The sequence below is a fragment of the Melanotaenia boesemani genome, chromosome 21, assembly GCF_017639745.1.
Source record: "Melanotaenia boesemani isolate fMelBoe1 chromosome 21, fMelBoe1.pri, whole genome shotgun sequence".
NCBI classification, from domain to species: Eukaryota; Metazoa; Chordata; class Actinopteri; order Atheriniformes; family Melanotaeniidae; genus Melanotaenia; species Melanotaenia boesemani.
Window position 1 is genome coordinate 1,916,725 of NC_055702.1, and position 13,947 is coordinate 1,930,671.

The window sequence follows — 13,947 nt, forward strand, 5'->3', positions numbered from 1 at the left end:
TCCTGCATTTTTCTGTTATTTATATTTTAATCAGACTTTTCTCTCTGTTCTTGTTTCCTGATGGATGTTGCATGATAATTTCTTGTCTTTAGAAGGTTGTTCATGGATCCCAAACTTTACCAATATCTGAAACCTTGTGTGGAAATAAAACTGAAAACCCGCATTTCAGGCAACTTTTTACTTTATTTTAACAAATAATTACGAGAAAAAATCTGAGAAGAGGAGGAAAGTCAGTAGTGAAGAAGTTTCTGTCTTTAAATGTCGCTCAGGCGCGCGCGTTGTCTCTCGCTGGTCCTTATCCTGTGCTCTTCTGCGCGCTCCTGACCTCTGCGGCTGTCCACGGCGGGCTGTGAGGGTGCAGCCGCTCCAGTGTTTGCGTCTCCGCGCGTGCCCTCTTGGAGCAGCTCGCTCAGCGTGGCGATGTAAATCTGCGCCATTTGGAGCGTCTCGGATTTGGAGAGCTTCTTGTCGCTCTCCAGGTTGGGGATGACGCTGCGGAGCCGGTCGAAGGCGACGTTCAGTCCCAGCATCCTCCTCCTCTCCCGGGCGTTAGCGGCGAGGCGCCGCCGTCTCTGTGCCCGCTCCAGTGCGCACTTGTCCGGCTGGAGGTAGTGCAGCGCTCCGCCGGCGGGGCCCAGTCGGAGCTCCACGATGGCACACGGAGGGTCACGGTAGTCGTGGGCGTCCCTTGTGCGCTCTGTCCCGTGTAGTTCTTGAGCAGTGCTCCGCTGCAGCAGAGCGTGGATGTCCGCGCGGAGAGCCTCCGGGGCCGTGGGGCCAACTCCTCCCTCCGGGGCCACCGAGATGAAAGGCGCGAACAGACTTTTACGCGGCGGCATCGCTGCTCCTCTTCCTCATCAACTTCACACTCCTCAACTTCCAGGGCAGAATTTATGGACTGGAGAGCCACGAGATTGCTTGGAGCTTCTCCGGGGGCGTGGACAGGGTCGCGGGGGGGCTGGAGCCTGTCCCAGCTGCTATGAGAGGCAGCGGACACCCCGGACAGGATCTGGAGAAGGTCGTGTGCTGCTCAGTGAACAGAGCCAAAGTCTCTGCAGGAGCTCCATTAACCAAGTTCATCAAAAGAGGATTAGAAGCGTCTCAGTGCGCAGCAGTGGGCCGAAGCAGGGAGGCGGACAAAGACTGGAGGAGGCAAGGAAGGAAGGATGGATGGAAGGAAGGAAGGAGGAGTGGTGTGAACAGGAGTGGAAGAACCCCTCTGTTAGCTGGAGTGAAATCAGGACTTAAACTTCAGGATAAGAACAAATCAGCAAGGCTTTTTAAAATTTTTTATTATTTATGCTGCCAAGTGTAAAACACTCAGTTTAAAACTTGTAGCTAAAAGTTTTAGTTGTTTGTCACTTTCTTTGTATTTAGCACATTTTTCCATTATTTAAGATTAAAATGAACTTAAAACAGATTTAACGTAACCAGAAGTCAAAGATGACTAATAATATAACGCTGACAAATATAATGTAAAACCCAATGTTTTATATAAATAAATCAAATTATTTAAATTGAAATAAATTTAAATCTAAATGCTGTTTTTTTTTTATTAGACCCAAACATTTATTTCTAATTCTAAATATTTTATATGTAAACATGTACATCTGGATTTAACATGTTTGCCTGTATGTTCTTGCTATGAGAATAAAACTCACATTTTTATACGATTAAACTGAAATGTAGAAGTAGTAAGATATAATAATAACTAAGTAATGAAGTTGCTCGAGTTGAAATATTTACGTTATTTACTGAGGCGATGCCCTCACACATCTGGACACAAAGACTCCAGAACTCTGTTCATAGATTTAAGTTCTGCACCGTCGTCCACCAGCAGGTCTGAAACTGGACCAGTTGGGAACTAACTCCTCACTGTGGAACTGGCTGCTGGACTTCCTGACCGGGAGACCACAGCCAGGAACTCATCCAGCATCACCACACTGAACACGGGGTACCTCAAGAATGTGCTGAGCCCCGAATGTGGTGGGTCTTATCAGCAACGAGGATGAGACGGACTACAGGAACGAGGTGGACCGCCGGCCTTGTGGTGGAAATACAACAATCTCTCTCTGAACGTGGAGAAGACTTCAGGAGATGGTTGTGGACTTTAGGAGACCACGCCCCCAGCATGCAGCCCTGACCATCAATGGTGCTACGGTGGAGAGAGTGAGCAGCACAGAGTTCCTGGGTGTGCACGTCACAGAGGACCTTTCCTGGACCATCACCACCACATCACTGGCCCAGGAAGCCAACCAGCACCTCTACTTCCTCTGCAAACTGAGGAACGCTAGAGCCCCGCCCCCATCATGTGCACCTTCTACAGAGGCACCATGGAGAGCGTCCTGACCAGCGGCATCACTGTGTGGTACGACGCCTGCTCCACGTCCTGCAGGAAAACCCTCCAACACATCGTGAGAGCAGTTGAGAAGATGGTGCCTCGCTCTTCTCCCTGCAAACACCTCCACCTGTAAAGCCCTCTGCATGGAGAGACCCCGCCCACCCGTCACACAGCTTCTTCAGCCTGCTGCCATCAGGAAGGAGCCTACGGACCAGGACCAGCAGACTGAGGGACAGCTTGGTCCACCAGGCTGTCAGGATGCTGAACTCTCTCCCGCCCCCCTTCCACCCACCCTGGTCTCTGACGCCCCCCATCAACACCTGAACTTTTACCCCCTCAGGAACAAGAACAGCTACTTTAACCAGTTTAACCAGAAGCTAACTCAGTCTGCTGTTGCTCTTTAACCAGAAACAGAAATCAGACTGATTGTAATCCGCCTCGTCTGTTTATTATTCGGTTTTATTTACTTAACTTGTTTAGTTTATTGGGTTATTTCTTGTATTTCATGCACCAAGGTTTGAGAGAACCATGATTTTAATTCTCTGTCCTGTACGCTGCAGAATTGACAAAGTTGACTTTGACTTAAAACAGATGATCATGCCTTGTCCCATTCGCACAGAGATTCCTCCTGATTCTCCAAATCTTCTGATGATATTCTACACTGTAGATGGAGGATCTTCAAAGTCTGAGGAACATTTTTCTGAAATTGTTCCACAGTTTTAGATCCAGTTTGTCTCAGATTGCTGAAGCTCTGTCCATCTTTCCCTCTGAGAGACTCTGCCTCTCTGAAATGCTCCTTTTATACCCAGTCATGTTACTGACCTGTTGCCAGGTAACCTGGTTAGTTGTCCAATGCTCCTCCAGGTGTTTCTGGTTTGTACCAGGTACTTTTCCAGCCTTTTGTTGCTCCTGTTCCAACTTTTTCCATCAGATTCACTATCAGCTCATATTTTCATCTCATGGTGAAACGTCTCCGTTTCGTCTCTGATGTGTTTTTTTCTTCTACTGGGGATAAAATGCGACGTGATGAGATCTGGAAATTGTTGCATTCTGGTTACATATACAGTTGGCTGGAACCGGGTTGTACACTAAGATTCATCTAGTCTTATCTGAACTAGTGGAAATAAATCAGCTGATTAGTTGATGTAAACTTTGTAACGTTGGTTTCATTTTAACTGCGTTTGTGATAAAGAAGTTAATTAAACCTGCATGTTGGGAAATAAAAAGCCCCACCTACCAGGAAATTAAAATAACTGTTGAACTCTTTGTTTTTGTAGCAGGGATTTTGTTTGGGAGGGGTCAGCGATGGGGCGGGACGCTGCATTCCTCTGACTTGGGTTGCTCTCGTGCTGTTTGTTGGAGTTTGGACGTGTTTCTGTTGTAATGTTCAGACACGTTAAAGCTCATCAGCTTGTAAGTGCCCGTCTTGTTTTTAAGGTTAATTAAAAGTGTTGCAGCCTCCAGCAGCGAGAGGCTGATGATGACTGACAGTAAGTGGCAGGCTGGCATCCTGCTGGACAGACTGTAATGGGATTTAGCAGCGTGTCCTCGGGGTCGTGTGCCAGCATTGGGCCAGGCCGGACCGGGCCTTTACAGACGCCACAGCGTGGTGCCGGGCTGGCACAAAGATGGCTGACACACACGGAGCATAATGGACTCCTTATGGCCGTCTGAGGCGGTGAGTTCAGCTCTTTTCACTCTGCAGATCTGGAGCACGTGGGGAGGTTTGGCTTCGCGGCTCAGATGACAGTTGTTGGCACGCTCCGCTTTATTAAACCCAATGAAATGGCTCATTGCTGCCAGCGAGCGGACACAGGCCGCAGATCAAACCCGGCCCTCACAGATGACACCCGCCAGCCTTTAAACCACACAGGAACTTTAAACGTCCGGGTTTAAAGTTGGAAAGTTGCTCAGATTCTGCTTCATTTCCGATGTTTGACATCATCGCTCAGTAAGAGCTACAATCTTTACGTGTGTGTAGGTTGAATTCAGAACTATGCTGAGCTGAATGATTTGAAGTCTGGTGAATCAAACAGACAAGTTAGAGGAGGTGTGTCTTCAGCTGTTAACATGCTCTGCTTTATTAAACCCAATGAAATGGCTGGCTGCAGACGGACACGGGCCGCAGATCAAACTCCCCTCCTCTGAGCCGGAGAGGAACTCCAGCATGCTGCTGCTTCGTTTCCAGCCCAGCTGACGTGTTGCAGGGGTCATCAAGAAAACCAGATCCAACAGAGAAAAGTAAGACTGTAAAGCTTCAGTTGTCTCATGTTTCAACGTCAATGAGACGATTAGTCTGCTTTGTTCCACCCATGAGCAGCAGCCAAATTCAGTTCAATAAAACAAACTTTATTTGTCCCCGAGGAGCCATTGGTGGCACACAGAATAGTTATCAGTTTCAGTCTGAGGAAGTAAAACGACTTAAAATAAACAAACAGAGCAGAAAACACAGGCGGGATGGTTACCATGCGAATAATAATTAGTAAGAATAATTAGTAGAATAAATCCAATAAGTACAAAAAACACAATATATGTCGCCAAGCAGTATGTTATTAATGATGATAATACCAGGTCTACAATAATAATGTGCACCCCCCCCCCCCCCACACACACACATAACACACACTACAATGAACAGATGAAACTGTCTTTACATGTTTATATACATGTTTATATCCTGCACATACTCACCCTACAAACCAGAGGGGTATTGCACGAAACCAAGATAAGGGATTAAGCCGGGATATGTTGGTTATCCTGGCTGAATTTAAGTCGGTTGCATGAAAGCAGCTCAAACTAAACCCGGCCAAGTTACTGTGGTGATTTACCAGGCTAACTGCTCAGGCTAAGATTAATCCTAGCGAGTCACCTGCATGTCCAACGTCAATTCTATGAGGAATTAATGTGTTTTACAGCATGTCCATGGTCTTCCTAAGTATGGCGCGTCATTTTAATCATCCAGTATTAAAATATTACATATACAGTCACTGTACATTTAATCCAAATCTGTTCGTAATCGCAACAGCCTTTTTATATGGATTCCAGTTGCAGTATTATTACTCAGGCCAAGTGTTATATTGCTATGCTAATGAAGACTGCTCGTCAAATTGCTGTCAGAGGTTTTATAAATATGTGTTTTATTGCATTAACTGAGATTACAAAACACAGCGGATGAGGTTACAAAGGTGTATTCAAAGAAATCCGTGACGAGGGCAATGTAGAATATTCTGGTCCAACTCCCCTCCACCTGGTCCCTCTTCATAATGGCTTGCCCTTTTTCAGAGGATGTGCTGGACGAGGAAGCCCGCATCCTCAGAAGAGCATTCAGACGTGAACGAGTCTTCAGGGACAGGTCACATCCCCTGGCCTTTGGAGATGACTATGTCATTGAGAGATACAGATTTTCGGTTACTGGATTTCCAGCAGTTTTCTGAGTGTCCGGCGTTTAATCTCAAGATCCAGCTCTATTTCTTGGAGCTTGCTCTTTTTGAGTCAGCTTTTAACATCTGCCAGCTCTCTCTCTCTCTCCAGGTGCCCTGAATAAAGCGTTCTGACAGTTTGTGAAGTCTGTAAAGGAAATGTCAGTTAGCACAGCAGGATTTGTGCATAACGTAGATTTACTTTAGCCAATACTCACAATGTTACCAGGCCTCTTAGGAGACTGTGCAGCATCCGGGTCCTGCTACACATTTTCTATTAGCACCACATCACTGACTTCATATCCTTCATGGAATAAATAAGCAGGCCAATCCCATAAAACTGACATGCCTCAAGCCTTCTGGACTCCACTGACACAGTCTCCTCATCTGCAGACGTGCATTCTGCAGCTGCAGATGTGCATTCTGCAGCTGCAGATGTGCCTTCCCCCTGCCGTATACATGCAGCGAGAGGACTCGGATTAAGATTTCACAGAACATACCAAGCCTGTGATTTCGAGACGCTGTACTAACCGGATCATCTTCTGGTGGCTCCAAAAGTGTAATTGTGTTCCCAGACACTGCAAGGTTATCCAAAGTCAGACACTATATTATATTTGATTGTGTTCCATGTGCAGTAGAATTGCAGTACTTTGTGTACCTTGTATGAAGCGGACAGTTTCTGTGGCTGGGACAGAGTCAGTTATTGTCCCTCCCTGGATCCCCTCCATCACTGGCCTCCCTTTATTTAAATGGAGGCCAGTTCCTCTGCTGGAGTCACATCCTGGCTTGGTGGGCCGCCCCCTGTGCCAGTTCTATAGGCCTTTTTTTAACTGCTACAATCATACAGACATTGAACATGTCAGCAGACACCTCATCTATTCACCTCATTTGTTCACGGTTATCTACTTTGGAGACACTTACCAGCCTGCAAAATGTTCTTATATTTAATTTTTTCTTGCTGCCAGGTCCTTTTATGGCCAGACAGGTTTGTTCTTTATGAAGGACAGAAAGATAAAATAGATAAAAACGTAACATGAGGAAAATAGATTAAATGACACATTGTGGATAATTGTTTGCACCTAATCATACTCTACATTTCCTGAGTAACATGCACCTGCTTGTCACTCTTAAAGTATACAACAGTTAGTGGATTTGAAAAGTAATCCTTTAATTGTAGCCTAATTATGACAGTTCCAGTGGAGCACTGTTTATTAATTGTACAGTTTTTGACTACTTACACATTGAGCCGGTCGGATATTGTCTGCCAGGCTCTCTCGCGTTCTTTACTTATGGCATTGGTATTGCCTTTTTTCCTTATAATATCCTTAACTTCGTCAGAGAACTCCGTCAGGAGCTGTTGTTCAGCGGCCGTGACGTAGGACGCGCGACTTTTATCCATTTCCCCATCGGTGATTCTGTGAGCGATCGCGAGGTCTGCTTCAGTATGCCGTGCACACGCACTTATCCCAACTATCTTCACCTGGCTTAACATAGCCGCACCTTCTCATCCTGGCTCAGCAAACGTGCAACCAATTAAGCCAGGATAGGCCGCGCAAGCTAGGTCAAGCTGGGCTTGTTTAATTATCCTGGATTTCTTTATTCTGGTTTCGTGCAATACCCCTCTGGTACTGGACATGTTATTATTTACTCTGTGTGTGTGTGTGTGTGTGTGTGTTCTTGTTTATACCACCTGTGTGCTTCTACTTGCTGCACCTGTTTCAAAGCAGTTTCCCCACTGATGGACTAATAAAGGGTTTCTATTCTATTCTGTTGTATTCTATTCTAAGTAGACGGTACTGTAAGGGGAGTAATTCGTGCAGATCCAGGTTAGTGGTGCTGGTTGTACGTGTAATAGTGCAGATATGAACTGAGGCGGAACGACAGTCTCCTCCAGGCATGGAGATAACTTGAAATAGCTGGGCTGTGATTTACAAACATGTACATGAATGATAGAAATAAAAATGCTAATACACAGAAAAACTCATTTTTATACCATTTTTATCATAAAAATGTGAAAATTTAAATAGGAAAATGTTCTGGTTGGCCCACGGAGGATACTGACTTAACATTTCCTGCTGTGGACGGCTGTCACTCATGTACGTCATGTACGCACCAGAAATGTAAAACTCAGCAACTTGTTTACTCTAAATCTGTTTTGTTTGCTGATGTTTTCTCATGCAGGTTCAGTCTGCCACACTCTAACATCACCACAATAACACATTTTTCCCCAGCTGCTTCCCCAGAAAGGTTAAAGCTAGAGCTGTCCCATAAAGACATTTATCTGTGGAATTAATGCAATTATTTTCACTTATTAACGCATAAACAGCAAAGTTATTACTCTGTGAGAGAAGCTGATTTTGGTCATGTGTCACAGTGTTGAACCAAATCCACCAAAAACCACTTTTTCCTCCTTATTAATAAAGATTCTGAAGGTTTTCTAGCCTCACATTATCTATATCACACAATTATCACCTCAGTCATCCACCTGCTGTTCTGGTCCACACTCCGTACCAGAGGTGGAGATGATGGAGGAGATGACAAAGAAGAAGACAAAGAGGATGATACAGGAGGAAATGAAGATGAGGAAAATGCTGCCTTTTGCAGACGGAGCAGGAAGGAGTTTTAGTTTTACTGAAGCATCTCTACGTTAACATCAAGCACACATTTGTTAAGTCTGCAATTTCAGGTTTACCACCTAGCTTCGGCAGCAGCAAGCTAGGTCTTTACTTTTAAAACTGTGATTAATCCTATTAAAGATTTTAAGACAGACCTAGATTAAACCTTTCTCCAGAGTGGCAGCTCTATGATGTAAGGGTGTGTTAAATTCATAGTGTAGCATCGGTAATAGTAAAACACTGTTGGTGCTGAGGTGGGGAGGGGGCCTCAATTCGGATTCTGCTCAAGGCCCTGTAAAGGCTGGAGCCGGCCCTGGTGCTGCGAGCGAACATGAAAACATGGACTGCTCTCAAATCTAAAACCTATGCTCTTGATGGAAGAAGCAGCTGTGCAGATTCACATGCACCATTTTCCTTCATCTCCTCTAAAACCTCCTCTGCTGGGCCTCCATCATGGTCCTGGATCTGGTCCTTGTGTTCAGACACAGTCCCGATGACAGAGAGATGCTCAAGGTTCCTACAAGGCTCTGGTCTTGGAGTAATGATGCTCTGATGTTTTCTTTTCTTTACATAATGAGTTACTAATCGTGGAATCGGCCGGTTTACCAACAACAGCTCAACACAACACGTCTGCTCTGAAACATGAAGGCGTGACGTCAGCTGATGAACTTGTGACCGGCTGAGACATAAAATGTGATGGAAGACACGACATCATTTGTTTTCTTAGTTGTGATGTCTGTCGGTCTCTTTCCTGTCCTCTCCACCTGAACCTGTCGATGCAGATGGCCTCCATCCCTGAGCCCAGTCCGGGTTCTGGTTCTGGTTCTGGTTCTGCTGGAGGTTTTTCCTGCCTGTTAAACGGGAGTTTTTCCTTTCCACTGTCACCCCCTGCAGCTCAGGATGGGGGTTCAATGGAAGTCAGGATCTGTTGGTTGTTATTATGAACCGACTGGAACTGATTTGTCTGTAAAACCCTGAGATGTTGTGAAGTGGTGCTGTATAAATAAAGCTGCATTGAACTGAAATAGGTTTTGAAACCTGCACCTAAAACCTCAGAATGAAAGTGATGTGTTGTCCACACGTTCAGTCGAGCTTCCAGCAGCTTTCGGTGAGTAAATTTTAATGACCTTCAGTTACTTGCATCAGAAAACCAGAGCTGGTAAAACTTCTTTCTTTTCTTTTCTTTCTGAATGGAGGAAATTTCATCTGCAGCCGGACAGTTTCAGAATCTTTTAGCCAGTAGAGACGTCAGTAAAAACTGCATCTAGTTGTAAAAAACAACAACAATCCCCAGTTATCATCCTTTTCTTGTTTAAGTTCGTTTTTCAAATCTAATAAAAGAAAACAAAGAAAAAAAAGTGAAAAAATGGGGAAATTACAGTCTGTAAACTTTCCAGACATTTCCTTTAGATCAGTCAGAAGTAAGATCTTTTCTACGTCTGCCTCTTTTTAATGTTTATGTTTGTATATTAACTGTGTTATTAATGTATTACACAAAAATATGTCGGTACAAACCTGAAGAGATAAAAACAGCAGCCATACAGTAACAAGAAATCCACCTTCCTCCAACAGCGAAACAAACAATGAGCCGGTTTACATGCACAGCGAAAACCAGATTAGTGACCATGTAAACCTCATAATCTGATATCTGCCGTTTTTTATGAGAAACTGGATGACCACATGTCGATGTCTCCACCAATATTCGTATTTTTATGGTGTGTGTAGTAACTTTGTTTTTAATGTGTTAAAATATGAACTCTTTCATGCCAAGTGTCCACTGCAGACGATGCTGATGTGACAGCTGTTTTCTAGAATGTTCATGGGTGGAGATGGTACAGTGATGTTGTCCAGTACTCGCCACTCACCGTAAAATAAATATATCATAAAATTATGATATGCACCGAGGCTGTTAAACTACTAAAGTCTGTAATCTGATTAATCTGCAGCATACCTGTTGAATTAATACCAATTAATCACATTTTAAAATGTAAACAGCTGTAACCCAAAAATGTTATTTCCCTCTTTCTACTTTAATTTTATTTATGCAGAGTTTTTGTTAAAGTCAGACTGATCATTAAAAAATAATGAATTTAGTTTTTCTTTATTTAACCCCTCCACGCCTCTTGTTGCAAACTCATTTCTAGCTTTAAGTTGTTTTATTTCTTTTTCTAACTCATTTTTTTATTTGCTTTAATTTACTCTTATTTATATACAGTAATTATTATTTATCTTCATTAATTGTTATTGATTTATCTAAACTTTTCCCAAATTTGTACTGTATTTATTTTGTATTTATTTTGTTTTTATATAATATAATCTTATATAATTGTAAATGAATGAATGCATTAAAGGGTTAATGTTATTTAATCAAATATTATTTTCATAAAACCCTTTTTTCAACATTGTTGTCGACATCATCCACGAGTTGCTGCAGGTTCTCCCCACAACTTCAGGATTTAGTGTAATCTGCACATAATGTGTTTAAAAAGTAATATTTTTATAACATTAGATTTTACATCATGTAAGTGAAGATATTGTTTTCTGTCTTTTAAATAACTGCTTATCCAGATGTTTCCTGGTTCTCTAATTCCACACCTCTGTGGTTTTATCATCAACAGTTAAATTCATTCTCTATAAAGTTCCTAAAAAGCACTAAAGTACTGAATGATAGCTCTCAGTCAGTTTTTAAGTCCTGCAAGCTGGAAACAAAAACGGTGAAGATCTGGACCAAGTCAAAGGTGGAAGATCTGAAAAGCTGCTTCCTCTGCACAGACTGGGACATCTTCTTTGAGGACCCACTGCTATTAACCTTTACAATAAGTTGCTGAAGCTACTGAAGCAGATACAGACTATATCTCCTTCTGTGTGCAACCCATCATCCCCCAGAAAATAGTAAAAATATGCCCCAGTAATTAACCTCACATCACTAAAGAGATCAGGGAGTACATCAGGAGGAAGAGAGCTTTTATTTCAAATGACTCGGAAGGGAAAAGTGCTGCTCAAAAGGACCTCAAGCCCCCAGAAAAAGCCACTTGTTACCTGCACAAGGTGCAAGTGGAACAGGAAGTGTCTCCGGTACAAGGAAACTGTGGAAGCTGTGTCTCCAATACAAATATGGAGCCAAAGAGGAAACCGGTGTCTAGTCTCAAACTAATGAGCTAAACCATTTTCTTAAGGCTTGATAAACAATGCCAATGAATGCAGTATAGTACTAGAACATGTGACCTGTGACTTGAGTACTAAGAGGGTTTTAATTGAACAACAGGAGGTTAGCAAAGTTTTTAAATGCAGCCACAGGTCCAGACAGTATGTCTGCCTGGATGTTCCAGACTTTTGCTGAGGAACTCTCTCCAGTCTGGCTTAAGCTATTCCAGCTGCTGATGGACACTCATACAGTGCCGGTACTTTGGAAAACATCTGTCATTATCCCTGCATCTAAGAAAAAAGGCCCTCAGGAAGACAATGATTACAGACCAGTATCACCTACCTCCAATGTTTTAAATCATTTGAGAGGCTCATCTTAGAAAAGCTTAAAGCGAGTGTAGAACTACTTTTTTGTTTCCTTACCTTGTCCTGTCCAGCACGGTGGCGGCAGAATGATGGTGTGGCTGCTGTGTTGTGCTGAACAAATTTTGCTTTGTCAAGAGGAGCTTTATGTGTATAAGGCTCCTCTTCATAATCTGATTTATTTATTTAAATTATTGTTAATTTATTCATCCTTATGGAATTTATGTTATGTTGCTGAACCTGACCGGAGGGGACAGAAAAAAGTAGAATAGTGAACATGAATAAAAAATAAAGTAGAGCAAAGAAAGAGGAGACAAATATCCAGTAAATGGAAGCAACAACCTTCAATCCAACATAACACCAGACAAGCAGCTGCTACACCTGCACAGAAACGCAACAGAGAGTTTCCTACGGAGGCTAGATGGGGACTAGCAGCAACCCTGGAGCACGAACCCAAACCCACCCACCATGAAGACCACCCCGGACCCACCCAGAGGGTGGCAGAGGAAGGCCCCATCCAGAGCCCCCCCGCAGTCAAGGGACACAGTCAGAGGCAGATCGACCCTGCCAGGCACCAGTCACCCAGGGCGGCCAGAGCGAAGGGCGGAAGGACCCCAAGAGCCCGGAAGGGGCAGTAACCACACTGTGCTGGGAGCGAGGCCACACAAGCAGCCCCGCCCACCATGCACTACATGACACGCCCCCCAAAAGTTGTTTGTGTTGTGTTTCTTGTGTTTTGATGTCTAAGTGTAATTAAAACTGAAAGGCGAGTTTCCACAGGGTGCAGCCAAGGAGGCCGCTTAGATGGCCCCCTGGCTTCACCCAGCATAACGGGCTAGAGAGCGGGAAAGAGAGGGGTCCGGGGAAGTAAGTCCAGAGGGAAGCTGACTTCCTTCCAGATGGTGCTCAAGTATCTAATGTTTGCTCTAAAATCCATGTTGTATATTGAGATTATTCCACGCTGACAGGGTGTGATGTGCAGGAAGCGTCTCGCTCCAAGACGAATCACAAGGGAGACAAATAAAGAAACCTTAAAAAAATTCTTTTTTTAAAACTTTCATCTTTCTCAGAACATAAACACAAAGTAGATGATAGAAAATCAGCCAATCAGAGCCCTTCGATAGCTGAATGAGCCACATAGAAGCTACAGGTGATGGTCGACGGCCACCGATCAATAACCACACAGGATGAACACACACACACACACACCGATCAATAACCACACAGAATGAACACACACACACACACACACACACACACAGCGATCAATACCCACACAGGATGAACATACTCCTTTGTATCATTTCACACCAGTGATCTTTCCTTCCTCCCTCATTGTGTTTCATACACACACCGTTACACACACATTTGTCTCAGGACACTTCCTGTTCGCTGACTGCTGATCCGATCAGTGTTTATTGATCCGGCCAGCTGTGTGTGTGTGGCCACTGTGAGTTTAATCAGGCATGTTATCCCTCTAATGAAAGATCGGGTCTTCCATCGGCCTGAGAACTTTCACTGTGTGTGTGTGTGTGTGTGTGTGTGAGTAAAATGCATTTTTAGATTAGATTAGATTAGATTCAACTTTATTGTCATTACACATGTACAAGTACAATGCAACGAAACACAGTTTGGCATCTAACCAGAAGTGCAATAAGCAACAAGTGCAAGATATATATTATATACAGTATGTGCAAATGACTGTACAGTATGTACAAATGTGCAATGTACAAAAGCAAAAAAGTGATCATCACAGTATGATGATTTAAGTACTATGAGCATAATATACAGATGGATATGTGCATTAATGTACATCAGTATTTACAAGTCTTTATGTACTTAGTCACTAGTGCAGTGGACATTGAAATAGTGCAAAGTAATGAACAGGAGTCTAACTAAATAAACAGTGAAGTGGAAAGGCTAGTGGAATGTTCAGTACATAGTACTCGGTCAGGTCGGGGGGTGTGTGATGGGACGTAGTGTGGTATGGGGTCAGTCAGTGGGGGGCAGAGTTCAGCAGCGAGACAGCTCTGGGGAAGAAGCTGTTCCTCAGCCTGCTGGTCTT

General features: G+C 43.7%; 1 protein-coding gene across 1 annotated transcript; it reads right to left on the reverse strand.

Annotated features, from left to right (window-relative positions):
- Window positions 1-58: 58 nt before the first annotated feature.
- Window positions 59-1,314, reverse strand: atoh1c (atonal bHLH transcription factor 1c). Its single transcript, XM_041973538.1, has one exon. It carries the CDS (start codon window positions 837-839, stop codon window positions 255-257), a length of 585 nt encoding a protein of 194 aa, XP_041829472.1. The 5' UTR covers window positions 840-1,314; the 3' UTR covers window positions 59-254.
- Between the last annotated feature and the right edge of the window lie 12,633 nt (window positions 1,315-13,947).

What these genes read in the sequence shown, in the direction of transcription:
- atoh1c (XM_041973538.1), bottom strand. Translation starts at nt 839, where the DNA reads ATGCCGCCGCGTAAAAGTCTGTTCGCGCCTTTCATCTCGGTGGCCCCG.